This window comes from Daphnia pulicaria, chromosome 1 (genome assembly GCF_021234035.1).
Source record: "Daphnia pulicaria isolate SC F1-1A chromosome 1, SC_F0-13Bv2, whole genome shotgun sequence".
NCBI classification, from domain to species: Eukaryota; Metazoa; Arthropoda; class Branchiopoda; order Diplostraca; family Daphniidae; genus Daphnia; species Daphnia pulicaria.
This window is the reverse complement of record NC_060913.1, coordinates 32,815,936-32,836,441: the sequence shown is the minus strand read 5'-3', so window position 1 is coordinate 32,836,441 and position 20,506 is coordinate 32,815,936. Positions and strand designations below refer to the sequence as shown.

At 43.6% G+C, this 20,506-nt stretch overlaps 4 protein-coding genes across 6 annotated transcripts; 3 read left to right on the top strand and 1 right to left on the bottom strand.

The window, feature by feature from the left end:
• Positions 1-407: 407 nt before the first annotated feature.
• LOC124327497 lies at positions 408-2,019 on the top strand. 2 transcript variants are annotated; one of them, XM_046786447.1, is made up of 5 exons: positions 408-683; positions 786-1,090; positions 1,151-1,334; positions 1,409-1,564; positions 1,714-2,019. In XM_046786447.1, the coding sequence occupies exons 1-5, from the start codon at positions 527-529 to the stop codon at positions 1,755-1,757; spliced, it is 846 nt and encodes a 281-aa protein (XP_046642403.1). In that variant the 5' UTR covers positions 408-526; the 3' UTR covers positions 1,758-2,019. The 2 variants fall into 2 exon arrangements, with proteins under 2 accessions (XP_046642403.1, XP_046642393.1); XM_046786437.1 differs by having other exon boundaries at positions 1,409-1,643.
• Positions 2,020-2,147: 128 nt separating this feature from the next.
• LOC124327478 (carboxypeptidase B-like) lies at positions 2,148-4,642 on the bottom strand. Of its 2 annotated transcripts, XM_046786419.1 has the most exons (9): positions 4,359-4,642; positions 4,046-4,246; positions 3,852-3,902; positions 3,515-3,706; positions 3,307-3,438; positions 3,073-3,176; positions 2,870-2,992; positions 2,609-2,783; positions 2,148-2,511 (listed from the first exon to the last, which is right to left on the bottom strand). In XM_046786419.1, the coding sequence occupies exons 1-9, from the start codon at positions 4,540-4,542 to the stop codon at positions 2,336-2,338; spliced, it is 1,338 nt and encodes a 445-aa protein (XP_046642375.1). In that variant the 5' UTR covers positions 4,543-4,642; the 3' UTR covers positions 2,148-2,335. The 2 variants fall into 2 exon arrangements, with proteins under 2 accessions (XP_046642375.1, XP_046642383.1); XM_046786427.1 differs by lacking the exon at positions 3,852-3,902 and having other exon boundaries at positions 4,359-4,641.
• A 4,717-nt stretch (positions 4,643-9,359) lies between these two features.
• LOC124316520 lies at positions 9,360-13,999 on the top strand. Its single transcript, XM_046782727.1, has 9 exons — positions 9,360-9,869; positions 9,977-10,099; positions 10,200-11,908; positions 11,993-12,098; positions 12,221-12,391; positions 12,480-12,880; positions 12,950-13,050; positions 13,132-13,229; positions 13,391-13,999. The coding sequence occupies exons 2-9, from the start codon at positions 9,994-9,996 to the stop codon at positions 13,594-13,596; spliced, it is 2,898 nt and encodes a 965-aa protein (XP_046638683.1). The 5' UTR covers positions 9,360-9,869; positions 9,977-9,993; the 3' UTR covers positions 13,597-13,999.
• A 1,096-nt stretch (positions 14,000-15,095) lies between these two features.
• On the top strand, positions 15,096-19,841 carry LOC124320629 (zinc carboxypeptidase A 1-like). Its single transcript, XM_046783477.1, has 10 exons — positions 15,096-15,245; positions 16,302-16,397; positions 16,460-17,361; positions 17,431-17,628; positions 17,704-17,806; positions 17,902-18,057; positions 18,201-18,332; positions 18,443-18,853; positions 18,983-19,117; positions 19,224-19,841. The coding sequence occupies exons 1-10, from the start codon at positions 15,233-15,235 to the stop codon at positions 19,451-19,453; spliced, it is 2,376 nt and encodes a 791-aa protein (XP_046639433.1). The 5' UTR covers positions 15,096-15,232; the 3' UTR covers positions 19,454-19,841.
• The last annotated feature ends 665 nt before the right edge of the window (positions 19,842-20,506 follow it).

Genomic DNA, 20,506 nt, shown 5'->3' with positions numbered 1-20,506 from the left:
GAGAGCCTGAGGAAAGTGAACTGTCAGTTCGTCGTCATAACGAAAGAAAATCCAATTATAAGGCCACCAACATATTATGGTGTATATACCTGCCGTATATCACGCAAAGGAATAATGCAATCAGTAAGTTGTGATGAATCTGTCAGTTCGTTCATCGCTGGATGAAGATGGATGCCTTGGACACGTCAGTTCATTCGAAGGAGGGAAAGCGAACGTGCGGAGAAAAACCAAACTGATATTTTTACCATGGCAACTGCTCTCAATGAGCTTTTAGATTTAGATTTTCCTCTTGGGCTTCTTTGCTCTTTACCTTGACAATCAAAACGTTTATGTCTGGCGCTGTTTGAAACTAAAATTTATTCCACATCTCCAACTGGTCCTATAGCTAAACGCGTTTGTGTATTGGCGCCGTTCGGTTGTGTGGAACTTTTCTGGAAAAATGGGCTCATTCTGGCTTTTCTGGCTTGTCTGATCAAATATAGCTTATTAGGGCTGCAACTGTGATTTTTGTTCCGTTGTTGCGACAATGATGACGATCCCTATGCAGAAAAGGCGACTATTATCCGTGTTACGAATAATCTACGTTGTCTCGTCGCTCTCTTTGCTTTCGCTGACAGCTTTCGTTGTCTATAATGCGGAAATCGGACAGTGGAAAGCGGTGACTGGCGATAATAAGACCCGAGGTAATTAATGTTTCTAAGTCATCAAGTTTATTCCAGAAAGTGTGCCTAATAAAAGTTTTTTGTGAATGTATGCAAATTATGAATCACATTATATATCTCAAGACAATTCGTATTTCTGCGTGGAAAACATCCTTGATCAACGATCGTTTGGTTCAAATGAAAAACATTTACCCGCCAAAAGATCTCGCGACGGTAAGAAGTTAACGGCAATAATGCCCGAAGCGCAGTGCAAGTTATTGGATTACACCGCTGAACATGTAACGTCCTGCCTCGATATTCTCCAGTCTAAAATCAGCTTAAATAGAAATAATAATGTTGCCGCAACTACGGAAAAGAATAAGACGACGTTGCATTTTGTTTTCATTGGTGATTCAAGAATCCGACAGCAGTTTCTCAACTTTCTCATGGTGAGAGGCCACAACACAACACAATTTCAGCACAGCACCTATATATAAACTTCACTTCAGATCATTCCGGAATACGACAGGACAATGCAGCCGAATCCCATTCCGCCTTTTCACCACGGCCAAATCAGTGTTAATAGTAGCCTCCTTCAATTGCGAGTTTCGTTTCACTGGCAGCCCGTCATCAACAACGACGTCGTGAACATGATTCGCCAATGGATCGATCCACCCAATTTTATCTTTCTAAGTAATTTGTTATTTTGCACGAAAATCAGAAATCAGAAAGTGTATATTTGGCATCGTTTATATCCGATTTTACAGGTATGGCAGTTCATCACATGATAGCAGATATCGATTCCGTCAGCATCTTGCAATTGTACCAGCGTGATCTTAAAGAACTGAGTCTTGTTCTCTCTCAAATCGCCAGCGTCAGCCAGGTGATATGGATCAATCAGTATCCAACAGTCGATTTCTATGGTGAGATTTACAGCCACAACACGGCCATTCATTCCGAGAAGGTCCATGGCTACAACAAAGCTGCTCGACGCATAATTGAGTGAATCAGTCAACAATAAAGTGCAAAAGCTAAATAATGGCTATAATTTTAAAAAATAATTGACATTCAGGAATCACAAGAGCATCACCTTATGGGACTCGAGTAACCGACTAGCCGAAGAATATGTTCGTGGCTGCGTGATTTTCAGTCATCGCGCAGGTAAAGCTCCGGCTATGTGTGGAGATTTCATTTGCGATCAGGTCAAAGTTCGCGAAATCGCGTACAGAAATTGCAAGGACTATATCCACACGGGTTACGTAGCTCTTTCACAAGCTACTCAATTTTTATTTAATGACATTTGCAATAAGAATTTTCACAATTCCTATTTTGTACATACCGATGCCAGAAAAAAAACATTACAATTTTGATTAATGGCGTTAATAACAGCATGTTCGATTGATTTGTCTTCAAAAGACATTTGGCAAAGATTTCACTAAAAACCAAAGATATCAGACCTTTTAATTTACAGGAACAGGATAAAAAATTGGCCTAGAAATTATCCGATATTTTATAACCGATGTATTTCTTATAGAAAGTATGCATGTCAAGAGGATGTCTTAAGTCATACGTACGTAACAAAATATTATTAGGTTTCAGCATTCCAGCACTGTATTTTTGACGTATAGCTAAGGCGGTTGGAAAACGCTTTAAAATATGAGACTTGATAATTTTAATACGTTCGTAGACATAAATTAAACTTTGAGGGTGGCTACTTTGTCGACAAAGACTTCCAGCGCAGGGAAGAAGTCTTCGCAGACGGGCCGAATGAAGGAGGCGGGCAGAACGAATCCATGATTTCCAGTGTCGGCCAATTCGACCGTGTAGCTGTACTTGATTCCAATTGACTTGGCCCAGTCGTCGGAGCCACCTTCAATGCCAATGAATTCCATCAATTTAATGAGTGTTCCCGTTTGAGCTGAATTTTTTTAACTTTTTTAAATCGATAGTGTATGCACACTATATACCTGCTGCTGGATAGAGAAGATCGGCTGAATTGCCAACGGTGTACTTGTAGCGACGGAATTTGGAAGCCGCTTTATTGGCAAGATCTTTCATGTCGTTGTAATCGATTGGGTATTGAACATCATAACCCCAAGGAATTAGGACATATTGGCCGTAGCTATGCAGGGTGAGATAAACCTATCAATAACGCACAGATGTATAAGTCGGTTGTCTGGAAGAGCCAAAAAAGGTCAGAGCCCACAGTTTCATCGTTTTCTTTTTACTTTAATTTGATTGGCTTTGCCGCTGATGAAATTTGAAACGGCCCGCGTTTCCGGCTCCGAAAAGGCGTTGGCTCCGTGATAAATTTCGGAACATTTATCTCGGCTTGTACCCTTACCACCCCACTGTTATTAAATTCAGAATAAAAAAATTATTAAAATATGTACCACAACGCTGATATGCGTATAGTTGCGTAATTAATTACCTGGTAACCAAAGTTGCGATTGGGATCAGCACCACGACAGCGAGCTCCAGTCGAAGAACGGGTTTTGCGCCATAGACGATTGCTCGTGTGTGTGTATTCGTAACCTTAAGTGGCAATGAAGAGAAATGCAAAATACATTATTATCACGATTGGAAATTTCCAGTTCTTGTAGATTGCTGAAGTGCTGATGTATTAGGGTATATATCAGCTGGCGAAAACCGGGAAATTACGTACCGTCAGGATTCATGACGGGCATGATGTACCAATCAACGTTTTGCAACAGTCTCTCGTTGCTAGGTTCTTCCACAAGCTGCTTAATGATATAAGTAGCCACAGCTGGCGAAATCCACTCCCGAGCGTGAATACCTTGACGACGAAAGAAACAACTTTCCAATTAGAAAAAGCTAAGTTATTAGTGTTCCAGTCGAGATTTGTTAAATACCTCCGTCGATCCAGATGGCAGGTTTGGTTCCGGATGAAGACGAGGATATGCGAACAACGTAAAGCGGACGACCTTCGAAAGAGCTACCGATACTGACTAGTTGCACGAGTCGCGGGAACGAGTCCGCCAGGTAATTTAAGTAGCCGTAGATATCGTCAATCCGGTGGTAACTGTTCCAGTCCATTTTATGGCCTGTCGTCGTGAGAATGAAACTATTGAATTAAAGAAACTCCTGGCAATATTAAAGATTGGCTTCTCGAGAATCAGAGTTTGCTTGTCGGTAGTCACTAACCGTAGGCATAAGGAAATTGTTGAGTTTTAGTAAAATAATCCTCACCGGGAAAGAAGGAGATAAAGGCAGCCAAATACCGCTTAAATCGACCCGCCACTTATTTGAGAAAAATTGATTGCGTGAATAAACCAAAGCACAATTATATAGCGCATAGTTATTAGCAACAGTTAGCATTTTGATATTTTAGCCATAATCCAAAGAAAAATGTCAAATAAAATTATTAAAAAAAACTCGTTTACTTTTTCGATTTTCGTACTCGTCGCCGCTGTCGGTGACATTGGGGTTCTCGTTGTTGATTGCCGTTTGCATGTCGCTAATGGTGACCTCATAGGGGATTTCCGCGTCTGCCAATCGCAATTTTAATTCCGTCTGAAAATCGGGCGAAACCAACAAATCGACGGGGCTATTGTGCGATCGGGCCTCTTTCCATACCTCCAACTCTGTGCACATATAATATTCACGTGAAGGAGGCGATCAATAATCACATTGCCGGATTATAATAGCCGACGGCGCTGTTTTATAATGTAAACATGAAAGTACTAATCTCATTACCGTAGTCCTGTCGGATTTTCAAGAGGAATTCGCGTTCTTCTTGGTTGCGAGGCGTGGCCGACCACAGCTGGAATCCGGAATAGGAAACGACATCTTCCGTCCAGGCTTGCAGCGGCTCCTGCGGAGCCGTGTGACTAGCGGCGAAGACACAAGTGAAGATGATAGTGGCCAACAATGGGGACATTGTTTCTTTTCTGTTTCTGTGTCGCGAGCGAGGTTTCGGACAACACCGACCGGCGCCACTACTGGAACAGTTATACTGCCTCTTCCTGAAAATGGCGTTGAACAGACCAGTATTTATAAAGTTTCCCTGCAGCGCGACGAGAGCAACTAGCGCGAGATGACCCACATGGATAACGGGAGGTACTACACACATGCCATGACCTTCTATTTATTTATTGATGTTACTATTTCTCTTTTGTTTTTACCTTTTTGTATTTTTCAGCAATTTTATTAAGGTCCCTTACCCTCTTTGACTTTACTTCCGCGTTTATTTACACGTTCATTTCTTACCATTTATCGCCAAGTCTCTCAATAAGAGTCTTCTCTTATTTTGAAAAAATTTCAATCTACGCCAGTTTTCAGGCCGCTACAGTTGTTTATTTCGATTATTTCAAATTGCCTACGTGACATTACGCCATTCCGGCGTGTGCACGGTGTATGCACGTTCTGGTGTAGGGGAGGCATCCTTGGCAACTGACATGCACAGCTACGGAATTCCCAATATCCGTCGTTCCGTCAAGTCGCTTTAATTGCATTTAGTAAATCAAAAAGGCAACATGACGTTTCCTGTCGATCGGAATAAAGACGGACGTTGTCCAGAAATATTGGAATAGGGAAGTGAGGGAGCATTAAAAAAGAAAAATTAATAATTATTCTCTTGGAAATAATTAGATTAAAAGTAATTTGATTTCAAGAAAGGTTGAAATTTAATCTTTTCACTTCAACGAAGAAATTTTGAAATAAATTTTGTTGTTGTAGAAATTTATCGCTTAAATTTTAACTTCAATAGAATTTCCATGTCATTGTGTATGCGTCTGTTGCCATTTACTATCATCAATAAATTTTTAAAATCATTTCAAATCCCCAAAAAAAGAATAAAAGGTTTGATCGGGTATTGAAACCGGGACCCCCGCACACTAAGCCTATCGAAGCTTTTTACTATTTTTGAACTTAAATATACAAGACCATATAAAAAAAAAAAAAAAGATTTCTTATCGGCAGAAATTTAGAATTTAGTATCTGAAACATCGACACGACATATATATGTTGTCCGTAAATTCAAATGGCAGTATTTTAAAAATATTCTGTCGAAAGAATAAAAAAAAATATGCCTTTCACGATTTTTTTTTTTTTAATATTCGTTCTCTATGAAGAAGCGCAGTATGCGTGCGTGGTCGTCTCCAAGTCTTGACACAATTTTCTCCCCACCCAAAAATGAAACTCGTAGTGTCGTTCTCTTACAATAGGTGGCCACGACTCGTAGCGGGTAGTCTACTACATAATAAATATTTGTGATCCTCGACATCTCTTCTCCTTTTACCTGTTGGTTGATTTTTATAGCATTATTTTATAATCCTATTTTATATCATATTTTATTTGGCTCCCGTCGGCGTTGAGCAGACCTGATACCTAGAGCCAAACGTGAGTCGGTTTTTCAGGAATGTAATTCAAGCGAGATGGGCATTTGTAATCGCTTGTGCGGTCGTTCCTATACAACAGCAACATTACACTGAAGAAGAGACATAAGAGGAGTGGAAACGAGGAGCACTTCATATAATTTCGCTGCCGACCTTGGCAGCGGTTCTTATCCCCTTTTGGTGGATGGAAGAAGAAGAAGAAGAAAAAAAAACTAACCCTGATCATTATAGTATACCAGCAGAAGAGAGAAAGAGAGAGACAGAAAAAAAAACAAACTTACTGGTTGAGTTTCCGGTTGTCTTTGTTCTTCTTTTCATTCCGCTTACCATCCGCTTTTGTGCCTTTGCTCCCGTTCTCCATTTTTGTTTATTATTTTCCGACGTCTTTTATTTTCCTTTTTTCTCCCCGACCGGTTTGAATTTGGCCAAGTTCAGCGGCTTCTCGCCATAATACCCTTGACCGGTTGCGAAACAGTGGGTGCACGCCCATCAAATAAGAACAGATCGCCAAATCAAACGGGGCCATCGGCAGCTGGGAAAAAAAACGAATTTCCTCAGATGGTGTTGTACAAAAAAAAAAAATAAATAATAAAATAAAATAAAATAAAAACATCAGGAAAAAGACAGGCGTATAGCGGGAAAAACAACAAAATAAGACGGAGTCGAGAGAGAAGAGACTATGAATGGAACCGGGTCATCCATTAGCTGCATCCGTTGTTATTGCACAAAAACGTCATTGGCCGTATGCAAATGCACCTCTCCAGTCCAGTTCACGATGCACTCAAAAAGAGGATAGATTGTGCATATATAAATACGTAGATGTTAGTATATATACTGTGATAGCCGTGTACTAGGCAGAAATGTTTTCATATTTACTGTCATGATACTCTGTGCAAAAAATTGCCCAATCAAATAATGAAGAGAGAAGACTAAGAAAAAGAAACGAATTATAGTGTTGGCGGGATTCACGCTCTGACGCTATTGACACTGCGTGTGTTGACTGTTGCGTAATTTAAAAAATAACAACGCCAGCACGAAGAAGAAGAGACGAAATGAAAACGAGGACACAGAGAGAACTATACACACTCTGGAAATTTAATCAGGTAGGTCGAGGTTGATGCACTGCTGCACCGGTTGAATCTAATTATTTCGCAAGAAGGAATTAAGCTGCAGCAGCTGATGCGGCGCTATACATTTAAGTGTCTAGCGAATCTCCTCTATCCCGTCCCGGAGAGAAATTGAATTTAGCATTTCTCCGTTTGCTGATTGTGAATATCATGAATAATAAATTCCAATCGGCGATCGTCATTCACGTGTTGGACTGCGAGATGAAGCAAGAAGAGATGGGCGCACTGGCAAAATTGGCAAGGACTGAGCAAGGTAGAAAATTTCGTCGTCCTTCGTCGCGGTTCTTTCGTGAGTTTGTCGTGAAAAAAAAAATATGACGCAATTTTGTTTTTCTAGCGTAAACTTTAAAAAAAAGGTAGAAAAAGAAAAGAGATAAATAGATAGATAAATAGCTTCGGTTGCTCGTGGGGGCGGGAGTCTAATAAAAATTCCATGTGATTGTGTTGTGCACGTATACAGCAAGAACAACTGGTGTCTGTGCAATAGCTCATTTTGCTCGCGGGAGGAAACGCGGCAAGGACGGCGTGATTATCTTCGTCAAAGGCCTCTCTATGCTGGCGATGATGATGACATTTTCCCGGCCACGCACGAAAAAAAAATGGTTTTTCTTTTTCTTCTTTAAAAAAAAATAATAAGGAAATAATATATTATGTCCATAAGAGAAAAAAACGGAGAAAAAAAGAATAGACTATGGGAATTGTCAATTGACGAAGGTGAATCAACATGACACTCAGCCACCTCCCTCTTCCTTCGGCCAGTTTTTTTTTGAGTGGTCAGCGCGTCTGGAAATAATAAATAAACATTGAAAAAGTGGGTAACAAGAAAGAAAAAAGAGATAATAAAGAATAATTGGTGTTTTTTGTTAATTTTTCTCTTTTTAAAAGAAAAATGGAAAGTGTATAGAAGAGAAGACTGAGACGTATACACACAGTGTGGAAGAAACGAAGGACACGGAAGAGTACGATTATTGCGTCTGACGGTGCTGGGCCGCGGACTCTGCTATAGTCTGAGCGCAGCAACTCGTAGTGAAATAGGTACACAAGAGGGGGGAAAAAACAAGAATGAGCAACCGAAAAAATGGAAGGAAAAACCAAACAAAGACGGCGGCTGCTCCTACGGTGGATAGAGTAGTGTAACGAGCCCAGGTGGGTTTCACGTGGACCGGTAATAATATATTGTATCTATATATTCAGGGGGTAATACCACTTTTGCCGGCCTTGAACTCTGACTCAGGTAAAAAAAAAAAAATAAATACACACACATACACACCAGAATAAAGATGAAAGACTAATAATAAAGAATCCCCCCTTTTTTTAAAAATATTTAAGGTTTTTTTTTTTTAATGTATCAGGTAATTTCTGGAAATTTCTCCCTCTTTTTTTACGACTGGCAAGGGAGCAGTCCGAACCCACAGGTATATCGAATTGAACAAGTCTGGAAAAAGCTAGATTTTCACCACCGAATAACGCCGGGCACGCATGTTTCGTTCACCCTTTCTTTTTCGTTTGAACTCGTCGAGCGCTGTTACATCAATTGTAGATAACAGGATCGTGAAGTACTTTGTTTGGATTCAATCATCGGTCATTATATATTAACCGCACCGCAGTAGTTGTGTTGTTTTGACGCCGGTAGTCCCGTGAGATGTCTGGTTATACCCATCCCGGACATGCGTTGCTCAATCAACATATTCACAATTCCTAATCACCCGCGTACGTTGAACTCCTTTTTTTTGTCTGTTTGCTATCAAACAGGTTCATGTCAATGAAAAATTGAGTAATTTCTGAACATGGAACACGGATTATGTCCAGATTTTACCACTATATAAAACTTACCTCTAGTCTACTTTAATAATCTTATAGAAACGGATAGAGCAGCTGAATTTTTTTTAATAGGGAGAAGCAATAAAATTAAAAAAAGAAAAAAACCCAAAGTCCCCCCTTTTTTTTGTTCATTCGAGTTACGTGGAAAACGGAAGAAAAGACGCTCCAGGGGAACGAGGGGGGTTGTGTGTGCTGCTTTATCTTCTGCGCAAGGTATCCTACACAGACGCAATCATTCAACACACGTGGATTTCATTCTCCTTTTGGGTTATTTTCATTTTTCAGAGAAAAACTGTTGAAGTTGAAAAAATAATAAAAAGATTCGGGCAATTATCGGGACAGAAAAAGTGGTGGTGGAGGAGGCGGAGGAGGAGCTGGCGACCGGCGGCGCCCTGGTCTTCATATCACCGCAAGACACGTTCGGCCGCCTGGTCTGGCCCCGGCCATTGGTCACGAAATCCAAGCTGGAGAAGACCTTGAAAAGGCCGCGCTGTGAAAACAAAAGTTTTTACCACGCACAATTTCGACAAGAAAAAGAAAAGAAAAGAAAAGAAGAAAAAACCCTCCCAGACTGCCCCTCAGAACAGAGAACACCCCCTCCCGATCATACCCCCTCTATCCCTCCTCCCACCCAACTGGGGCTGGCTGACTCCGCCAGCACCACCTCATCCGCCGCCGCCACCGCCACTGCCGCTGCTGGCCCAACTCCGCCAACAAGACAAGAGACGTGGAAGATTCCAAAGAAGAACCAGTGCCACCTTTAGAATCGTCTTCAGTCCACTGGGTACCGATGGTCCGTACTGGAACGTCCGACAACTCACCAGCCCAGCCACTTTCGCTTTCGTTTGCCACATACAGGCCGATTCGATTTTTACCGAGCGCTTCAACAGAAATCAGACGGCCCACATCGTCAGGAATCAACGGTAAGCGCGGTGCAAGTCAATTTTGATGTTTCGCTCAGATTCGATTTATTTTTGTACGCGTTCCATCACATTATTTCATGTCCTTAGTCAACAATTTTTATATTAAGGCTCTTCCTAAATCGCCATGGCCGATCGTATTCCAATCACTGCCATCTCTCTGATGGCTCTGCTGTTGTGTTTTTGGTCCTGTTCGGCTGCGCCAACCGACACTACTGAGAGATTCCTTTCCGGTAATAAAGATTTAAAAAAATAATAATAATTAACACTTTACTCATTGTTTTTAATCAAACTGTATAACTTGGACTGCTTACGCGGAATTTTTCTCTAAAGATACTACGGAGATGAATGTCGATGAAACGACGACTGAACTAGTCACCGAAACGGTTGAAGGGACAACGGATTGGACGTCCGTCATCTTTCCGTGTCCAGACTGCGGAGCGACGGGCGAGCTGGATGCGGTTACCATCCAGCCTCCTGTCGAATCGGCCACGCAACACGATTTGGAATCGGTCATCATTGACTTAGGAGTGGACCGATTGAAACTGAAGGATCCAGTCGTTGGCTCGGAAATCGCCCAGTCAGTCGTCTCCGATGACGAGGCCGTTTTGACAACTGAAATCACCCAGGTCGTTAAATCCTCGACGGAGATCTTTGCCGAACCCGTTGAAGATGCCCAAAGGGATACTACCGATTCTCCATCCATCCAGGAGAAGGTAGAGACGCTCGCGGATGCTGACGGCCACACCGAATTGACTCAAGAAGAAACTTCCACCGAGTTCGTCACCGCACAACCGGAAGCCGATTCCGTAATCGATTCCGTAATCGATGCCGGAGCGAAGGTCGACTTGAAAAATCAGACGAAACAAGAGGTTGCCACTACTGATCCGGCGATCCTGTTGGATCCCGAAAATGTTTCTCAAGATACCACTCCACCTGTCCAGCAAAAGGTTGAGATTGGCGAAGGTTCCGAAACGACGCCAATGGCGACGACGACGTCATCGGAAGAGGCTCAACCTACCGAATCGGCAACCTTGCGACCGGAAACCGATTCGGAAATTCATATCCTCTTGAAGGCCGACTTCAAAACCCCAACGGATGAGCGGAACGAGGGCACGGAGGCCATATCCATCGACGATGACGTTATTACCATCCAGCCGGAATCATTTGACGAAGTCGCAACGATCGAATCGGTTTCGGTTGCTGTCCTTAAAAATAAGGAGGAAGTGGCGGAATCGACGCCAACGACGCTGGATGACACGCCGATCGAATCGACAAATGTTCCGCCTTCCGGCGAAGACGAAAAAAGCGAAGAATTCCTGACAGTAGTCGCCGATGTCGTCGAAGACGTGACGCAGACCACGGTGGATTTCACCGATTCCGGCAGCGATGCGACGGACTCGCAGAGCGATCCGGCTGCGGATGAGATTGTCTTGATGGAGCCGCAACTGGTCAAGATATTCGATCCCAGCGTCGATGTGGAGGCCACGACTTTCCTGGCGGAAGCCAACATGCAGACGGAGTGGGACGTCACAGCCGCGACGGAATCGTTCTATCAAGCGGATGGCGTCGAGGAGAAGATTGAGGAGGATGAGGAGGCCTTGACAACCACCGACGAATTGGTTACGTTAACGACGGAACCCGAGTCCAGAACGGAATCAGTCACCGAGTCCACAGAGGTAATGGGCGAAACGAAGACGACGGCCTTGCCGGTTGGCGTCGAATTATCATCGCCTCCGTCGTTATCATCCGGAGCTGATGAGGCCAAAAACACTCCGGCCACGACAAAGAAGCGCAGCTACAAGGGATACAAAGTCTACCGGGTGATCCTTCCGACCGAAGACTCGGTCCGCCGCATTCTCTCCATGGAAGATGAGCCCGGAGTGGAATTCTGGGCCGACCCGCGCCTGCTCCTCCGGCCCAGGGGACTGTTCGTCACATCGGCCGCCGACGTCATGGTGGCGCCCAAAACCGTCCCCGACATTGAGTCCGTCTTCCGCGAAGCCCGTCTCACTTACACGGTGCTGATCGACGATGTCCACGTTAGTTGATTACATTTCCCAGTTATGCTAGTTATAGTACTTTCATTTGCTCAAAAAATTTTCTTTTGTTTAAACAAAAATTAGAAATCGATCGCTAAAGAGAATCCGTCTGGGCCGTCGTTCGCCCGCAGCCAGTCTGGACCCAGCGGTCAACACCGGTTAACTTGGGAACGCTATCACCGTCTGGCAGGTATAATAAATTCATATCACAGAATTTCTGAAATGGCTTAAAAGCTTTTTTTAAACAAATTCGGATGACAAGTGAAAACTAATTGAATCTTTTTTTTTATCGAATGAAATAAAAAAAAATAGATATCAACAGCTACCTGGATTACCTGAAAGAAGCTCATCCTGATTGGGTTCAAGTGGTGCCCATCGGGAAGAGCAGTCAAGGCCGCCCCATTCATGTCATCAAACTGAGCCGGAGTCGCCAACCGGATGGAGTGGAGCCCAGCCAAAAGAAAGCCATCCTGGTGGACGCAGGTGCGGCCAAGTTTTTATGGAGTGTGATTGACGATGACATCATCTACGCGAATTTTTCATTTTCATTTTTTTTCTTTTTTTCGGACAGGCATGCACGCCAACGAATGGATCACACCTGCAGCCCTGACCTGGATGATCAATGAACTGGTGGAGAACGCCGACTCCTACAACTGCATTCTGGACCGGTTTGACTGGTACTTTGTCCCTATGGTCAATCCGGACGGCTACGAATACTCTCACGCCGTCGACCGGATGTGGCGCAAAACGCGGCGCAACTACACGTCGACGCTGGTCCGCTCCAGCGCCCGCAAGCTGCGCGTCGACGCCGACGACGAAGAGCAGTGCGTCGGCGCCGACATCAACCGCAATTTCGAGTTCCACTGGCGCAAGGGAGGCAGTTCCAGCAACGTTTGCTCGCCGGCTTTTGCCGGAGTCAAACCCTTCAGCGAACCCGAGTCCCGCGCTTTGGCTAATTTCATGCTCAAACAAGTAAGTCATTTGCAATTGATTAAATTAGGCTACATTCGGATTCATTTGTTCATTGATTTTTGCTCACAGCGTTCTAGAATCGCCATGTACATCTCTCTGCATTCGTATTCGCAAATGTGGCTACTTCCTTGGGGCTTCGCCGAAGCTCGTCCACAAGATTTCAGTGAACTGTAAGAATTGGTGCAAGTTGATAAACTCTTCATTGTTATTTGATTGAATTAGATATTGAATTTGTTTATTTATTACTATAGGTATTCGTTGGCTAAAATCGGTGCTAGGGCTTTACAGCGGGTCCATAACACATCTTTCCTCATCGGCAGCGTACCCGACCTTCTCGCTCTGGCCTCAGGTAATTTTGTTATTTATATACATTTCGAAATTTGACATTCGGCAAGTTGCGGTCTGTAATTAAGAAAACTAACCAAAATGGGATGTTTGCAAAATGCAAAATGATTCAAATTGCACTGAGACTAATTGTGCCCTTGTATGCTGTAATGCTTGTAATGACAGGTACGAGTCAAGATTGGGCAAAAGGTGTGGCCGGCGTTCGCTATTCTTACACGGTTGAGATGAGAGACGCCGGCGAACGGGGAATGATCTTGCCAGCCCAGCAGATTGTCCCAACAGCGGAGGAGACCTGGGCGGGCATTTATGCCGCCTCCGTCGAGTTGGCTCACCGTCTCTACGATGAATTACCATCCTGTTCGCCATTTTAATACCTTTTCTTTATTTTATTATTTTTTTAGAATTGTTTTGGTTTGTTTTCATTCCCTTTTTTGTAACTGAATTTCTGTTGTTTTGTTTTTTTTGTTTTTTTTTTGTCTGCATTCGTTGAGAAATCCGTACTAACTTTACTAACCCAATCTGGCTTAATTTGTAGTCTACCTATTTGTTTCTAAATTTGTTTTTGTTTGTTTTTTTGTTTTTTTGGTTCGGTTAGTTCTTTGTGAATGCTTTTTATTTTTTAAATTCCCCGCGATCGTTTAAAATAAAAATGCTGGTTTGTTCGTAATATTTACACAACCGTAACTATCACGCCCGGTTTATACGTTCCCCTGTCTCCCCAAACGTGTGTCAAAATAAAATTCAAGGTAAAAAAAAAGCAAACAGAAAACCAGACGACTTTGTTTATTATTTCCTATCCATTATTGATGGTCAAATAAGCTTATGCTGCTACGGTACTGGTAACAACGATCATAAAAGTGTAATGATTATTACGAATGTGCAGTGTGAAAACTTTGCCATCAGCGAGGCGCTTGCCCTTTACATTTGGTTTTTTCTACGAATAATTTACTTCTTTTGTTCGAGGTCCATCAATTTTCATCATCCAACGGGGCATCTGAATAACAGAGTATCATCGTGTTGTCGGTAACGGCAGGATGCCTCTAGGTATTTCTTATATGTACATATACTTGCAGGTAGGTATATTTCGACTAGAGCTATAGAAGAATTGCGTCGTTATAGTCGCGACGTCTTAGATAATAGCGGGGATACTTAAATCGTAATCCTATTTTCTTTGGACATTTTTTTTCATCCATTTAATAGGGATAACAATTCATGTAACACGGGGGGAAAAAAATTCGAGACCTTGAAAACTTTTATAAGAAGTTTCCTCGGTTCCATCCATTTGGTTCCGTAAACTCCCAGAGGCCAGAAGAGAGAAGCCAGACAGATATTATTTTTTTCTTATTTTCCTTTCATATTTCGATTAAGCTCGGTCTTTTCAAACATAAAAAAAAAAAAAAAAAAAATGTAAAAATCTATGATAAAATGAAACCTCTAAAAAAAAGTGCTGACTGTTTGGTTGGTTTTGTGTCCTTCTGACTTTTACTTCTTCAAGTTCTTTTGAATATTTAGAATAAGCGGCGGTTATTCAGCTATTCTTCCCGGTTATCGTCGCATTTCGGAGGGTGCAAATAGGCTCTTAAAACAAGCACACAAAGAGCAAAAGCGCATACACACAGCTAAAGGGCTCCGAGAAGAGGCGGAAAAGACAAGGAGAATTGAAAATTCAAAAAATAAAAGAAAGAAAAAAGCGTTAAATAAAGAATGAAAAAAACAAAAAACAAAAAAACAAGAGGTTGAAGAGTAGTGTGTATGTGTTGTGTGCAAGAGAGGGAGTTCACTGGCCGAACCTCCCCCCTTCCTCCCCCTTTAGCACGCTGGATATGGCCGCCCTCTGCTGCATCGGTTAAATCGTAGGCTGCCAGCTGAGCACCTTTCTCGGCTTTGGTGTCTAGAAGATAGTGAGTTTGTTTCTTTTTGACTTTATTTCCCTTCTCGCAGTGTTCCGGACGTCTTCTCGCCAACAGCATCACATCGGCATCAGACTAGCAGCTAACGTCCAGCACGATGACCATGACAGGTACTTTCTATTGCATTATATATTTTTGTTTTTATCTGATGCAAAAGTTATAAGAAATAGCGAATATTTTTTTCACATTTATTTCTTGAGATGTACAACATCGATCTAATAGTAGATATTGTAAGTTGCGCAAAACTGAATGAATTATTGATTGTTGCTGACGCCTTTGTTATTTCACGGTCATCTTGGCCCGTCTCTCGGGATTTTCTTTTTCCACTTAAGATTCTAATCATTCAAGTCGTGCTCATATGTTAGACGTCTCAATTCAATTATTTCCCATGGAAGATCTTCATTGAATTTTTTTCCTCCCTTTTAACTGGGCAACAAAAAAAAGGAAACGAAAGTGTTTTTCGGATTTTCCGACGAGTCACGAATGAATGTGATGCGCCTAAATGGCCTGCGGGAGCGAATTAGTAATTCATTCTCGTCTCTCCCGTACGTATAACACAGAACCCCAAATGGTGTGGTTAATCATCATTAAAGAATTCTTATTACACCGTCTTTGTGTGTCCGTGTGTGTGTGTGTGCGTATTTTTACTTCTCACACTCGCAACGTACATTCTTCCATGGTTTAGTGATCGCATTCCACAGTTTCACGCACGACGGTTACACGTTGTTGCCCATAGCGTCCTAACGTCTAAAGGTTTTTATTGCGCCCAATTTGAATTTATGGCCGCATTTGTCCAGCTGTTAGAATGAAAAAAAAGGAGGAGGGGGGGGGCGTGAGGCAGGGGGCTTCTCTTTCTTTTTATTTTCGTTTATAAGTATTCTTCCGTATTTGGTGTCGATGACACGACGCGGACGTCCAGCAGCGACGTCGCACACGCAAAGGTCACGGTCATTCCACATGCAGTGTACACAGCGTGGTAGAGTGGTTCGATTTCTAAATCATTCTAAATATGGCGCGCGCCATCAAAAAACCAAATAATAAACGTGCGAGGTAACCTGTTCTCGCGGACCAAAGTTAAATAACGGCATTGCTTGGGTTGGGTCGATATTCAAATCGTTTAATTTCGTTTCCTTTACTTTTTATTTGTTTTCTTGATGGACCAAAAGGGTTATCGTTTTTAGTCGCCAGGTGTTTCCTCGCAGCTTTCTGCCTATTGGTCGTTAGCGCCGCCCCGGCAGCCGATCAAGCGCTCGTCCAATCTGGTAATTTAATTTTCCATTTCGATATGTCGAATTTTTGTGTGAAATTATTTGATGTAACTCAGTGAGGTCGACGACGGAGGCCGGCCCAACTACCACGGAGGAACTGGACTTCAAAGACGTGCCCATCTACGAAAAGGAGAAGTTGCGAAAACCCCCTCCTGGTTCCCGATATGTGGCCGTTTGGAAATGCAACAACAGCAGCGACGCCGAACGACACGTTTCAGCGCCATCTGACGCACAAGATCCAAAAGTTCCGCTGGAAACTTTGGCTCAACTCAAACCGGAATCCTCCGGCGATGAAGAGCAACTGGCCAGCTCCACCGGAGCATCGGACATTTCTCGAACGGAGACGCCCGATTTACTCGCCAGCGACGTCGAATCGGCTGCGATAACAGAGACAATGGTGGCGGGCGTGACGGGCGATGAACCGGTGAAGCTGGCGGATGCACTTACGGCCGTCGAGCTGCAGCAGCAACCTCTGGAAATGGCGGAGGGAGTCGAAGAAGATGCCAGAACAACCCAAGAGCCTTCGGCGGCTGTCAGCGCAGACGAGACGGAAAAAGCTGAAGCAGTCGAGTCCAGCGCTATTCTAGGAAACGGCGACGGACCGACTCCCATTAAGGCAACTCAACCTGAATCAGATAATGTAAACACATTTCCAGACAGTGGCGATGCCGGGGTCAACCCGATCGAGACCCATGGCAGCGCCGGGTTATCGGCGGCAGAATCTCCAGTCCCATCCAGCGCGGTCGCGGATGAGATCAACAGCAGCCATCCAGATCCTTCCAAGAATTCCAATCCGGTTGGAGAGTCGCAAGTGGTTGTCGAAAATGTCGACGTCGTCGCCTCGGTCGCTTTGAACTCGCCCACGGAGTTCTCGGAATCCGGCGACGGCATCATCAGCGATCCTGTCAAAAATTACACCGGCTACAAAGTTTATCGCGTCGTCATCCCGACCGAGGAGGTGAGTTAACTGGAATTGGATTTGATGGAATTGGAACTCTGGTTTGCTCATTAGTCGATGTGATTTTAGGCGGCTCGTTGGATTCTGAAATTCGAAGATGTTCCAGGAATTGAATTCTGGTCCGATGCTAAATTGCACCTGCAACCTCGAGGTCTTTTTGTCACTTCGGCTACCGACATCCTGGTCGCTCCTGATGTGGCCAGCTACATGGAAGAGGCCCTGAAGCAAGCCCGTCTCCCATTCGAGATCCTTATCAATGACGTTGAGGTATTTAAAAAAAAACCTGAATCAGACTCGTTTTGATTTAAATGGTCGTTTAATGTTGTCTAATTCGATTAAAAGGATGCCATCAAAAATGAGAATCCGGCCGAACCGTTGGATGTCGTTGATCTGATGAATAAACATGGCCATCGACTTACATGGGAACGATACCACTCGCTGGACGGTATAATTTAAAAACACTTTATAATTTCATATCTTCCCATTTCGTACAAAATTTTACAAAGTCAATGGGATTAAACATTTCATTTTCTCTTAAAGACATTTACAGTTACTTGGACTACTTGAAAATCGAATTTCCCAATTTCGTCACCGTCACCGACATTGGAACTTCGACGGAAGGTCGGCCAATTAAAGCCGTCCGGCTCCATCAAAATGGAGGTCGAACTAACAAGAAGTCAATCCTCATTGATGCCGGTAAACACAATATGTTGTAACCCACGAAGTTGATAAACATCGCCAAGAGGGGGGAAAAACCCCCAAAAAGAAGAACCAAAAAACTTAACATTATTGCTGACTCACGAATCGTGCTGACTTGTTCGTCTTTAAATGTTCGACAGGTATTCACGCCCGCGAATGGATCACGCCCGCCACCATTACTTACATGATTCGCGAGATTGTGATCAACCCGCAAAAGTACGATTGCATCATGAACGAGTTTGATTGGCTCTTCGTGCCCGTGCTCAATCCTGGTAATGGCAGAGATCTCAATCAAAGCGTCAAACTTCTTTTTTTCTTTTTTTTTCTAAAAACAAACCCATTAATGTCGTTCCATGATTTATTGTAATTGCCAAAATAATAGACGGTTACGTTTACACGCATTCGAACAATCGGATGTGGCGCAAGACCCGCTCCCGGACGGATAACATCGCCTTCCGCCAATCGGCCGAAGCATCTCTGAGAGCCGACCGGCTCACCCGCTTCCAGGACGACCCCATCCTGGACGACGCCATCCTGGAGAAGCTGAGGTCGGAGGTGGCCAGCACCAAGGCCAGTTTGTCATGCACGGGGGCGGATGCCAATCGCAATTTCGACCACCACTGGCTGACGGGCGGTTCGTCCAGGAATCCGTGCTCCGACACGTTCGCCGGAGCCAAGGCCTTCTCCGAGCCGGAATCCCGAGCCCTGCGCGACTTGGTCCTGGCCAACAAAGATGACCTGGCCATATACATCTCCCTGCACGCCTACAGTCAAATGTGGCTCCTTCCTTGGGGTAATCAATTTCAAATATTTTTTGGGACGGAATCCGGTTGGGTATGTTGCTGTACTATGGTAATCAAATTCTGACATTTTTGTTTTTTTGGTATTTACTCTTGTACATCGGATGTGCCGGAATGTGCAGGACACAAGCAAGAGAAGCCTGAAGACTTTTCTGACCTTTACTCGCTGGCCAAGATCGGCAGCAAGGCTCTGGAGACGGTCAACGGAGCCAGTTATTTGATCGGTTCCATCCCGGATCTCCTCTACATAGCCTCAGGTACGTCTACCTCAGCAGTTGCATTTTGAGATTCAAAATGAATTATTGATGAAATTTTTTGTTTTTATTTTATTTTATTTTATTATACTTGTGTGACGGAGTGTAGGCAGTTCAATCGATTGGGTGAAAGGCGCTGCTGGCGTCAAGTACGCCTACACTCTCGAGCTGCGCGATTCCGGTCGCTACGGCTTCCTCCTGCCGGCCAGGCTGATCCTTCCTTCCGGTAAAGAAACCTGGGTGGCCCTCCACGCTTCCGCCATCGAACTAGCCAAAAGAATTTACGCCGATCCCGCTTCGTGTCCAGAACTTTCCCCCGAACAATTCGCTAATTCTTAAATTATTCTGTTCATTTTTGTTTGTTTGTTTTAGTTTTTGCGGGACCTTGTCAAAATCTTTTTCTCTGCTTAACATTTGTGATTTCAATCGTCATTTTTTTTTTTTTTAATTTATGTTCGTAACTTGTTAAAACATATTTCCTTTTTTTTTGCCGCATGAATCATCCGCAATTGCGCACTGGGTTTCTTAATGTTTGGGAATCTTTTTACCTCCGGGGGAGCGACATTCAGCGCTCATTATTGCCTCAGCTGATTGGCGAGACAAGTTGAGCTTGAGTGCTTCCAAAATCGGCCGCGTCTTCTTAATTGGCTTTTTGATATGTGAGAATGTCTCGCAATAACTGGGATACAAAAAAAAGTTTCATGTGAAATACAAACTGAGTATCGTTGTTTCCTTTTTTTTCTTTCCTTTGGATAATTATTGCACGGTAGAAATAATCACGTCGGTTATTTTGGCTATTTTGGGCCGTTTGGGTTTCCTGAGTTCGAGTTGGAGTCCGTTGAAATCGCAGTCGTTTGGATAATTTCTCCGACAATTTGTCTTCGTGACCGTAGTAATCTTAGCAAAGCAAACGGTAAACAAATGGCCAGTTTTCTTTTTAGTGCTGTAGTTGTTGACAGAGGCCGGCCCGTGGGGATATGTGCGTTCGTTCCGCCCTTTGTATACCGCGCCGTTATTATTCCGGCTTTTCCAAAAATGTATGGCGGCGGAATGGCAAATATTTTCTCTTGGATTTTGTTTGTCGTCGGGTTGCTGGTTAAGTTCGTTCCCCTTGGTTAGTACTTATACTTACTCCGCTTTTTTACTCTTGAATGGGCTGCAATGGCCCAGCGCGACTTGTGTCGGACGTCGCCAGCAGTCCGGTTCAATAGGTTTGGCTGTTTATGTGTAAAGCTTGTTGCTGGCCGTCCCACACGTCTTGACTTACAGCCATTCTCGCTGGCTCCGGGAAATGATTTATGTGACCATAAAAGGGCGAAAATTTCCATTTCGCCTGCTGCTGAGATGGCTCAGAGTAGATTTTTTTGGCTCTCTTTTCAGTTGAGCGGAGCT

Excerpts from the sequence above, each read along its gene's own strand:
- LOC124327478 (XM_046786419.1), bottom strand. The coding sequence starts at position 4,542 with ATGTCCCCATTGTTGGCCACTATCATCTTCACTTGTGTCTTCGCCGCT. Across the intron at positions 4,247-4,358 it reads GAAAATCCGACAGGACTACG|AGTTGGAGGTATGGAAAGAG; the intron begins GTAATGAGATTA and ends ATATGTGCACAG. Across the intron at positions 3,177-3,306 it reads GCCCGTCATGAATCCTGACG|GTTACGAATACACACACACG; the intron begins GTACGTAATTTC and ends TTGCCACTTAAG.
- LOC124320629 (XM_046783477.1), top strand. Across the intron at positions 17,807-17,901 it reads ACGATACCACTCGCTGGACG|ACATTTACAGTTACTTGGAC; the intron begins GTATAATTTAAA and ends TTTCTCTTAAAG. Across the intron at positions 18,058-18,200 it reads GTCAATCCTCATTGATGCCG|GTATTCACGCCCGCGAATGG; the intron begins GTAAACACAATA and ends AATGTTCGACAG.
- LOC124327497 (XM_046786437.1), top strand. The coding sequence starts at position 527 with ATGATGACGATCCCTATGCAGAAAAGGCGACTATTATCCGTGTTACGA. Across the intron at positions 684-785 it reads TGGCGATAATAAGACCCGAG|ACAATTCGTATTTCTGCGTG; the intron begins GTAATTAATGTT and ends ATATATCTCAAG. Across the intron at positions 1,335-1,408 it reads ACCCAATTTTATCTTTCTAA|GTATGGCAGTTCATCACATG; the intron begins GTAATTTGTTAT and ends CCGATTTTACAG.
- LOC124316520 (XM_046782727.1), top strand. The coding sequence starts at position 9,994 with ATGGCCGATCGTATTCCAATCACTGCCATCTCTCTGATGGCTCTGCTG. Across the intron at positions 12,099-12,220 it reads ACGCTATCACCGTCTGGCAG|ATATCAACAGCTACCTGGAT; the intron begins GTATAATAAATT and ends AAAAAAAAATAG. Across the intron at positions 12,392-12,479 it reads AGCCATCCTGGTGGACGCAG|GCATGCACGCCAACGAATGG; the intron begins GTGCGGCCAAGT and ends TTTTTCGGACAG.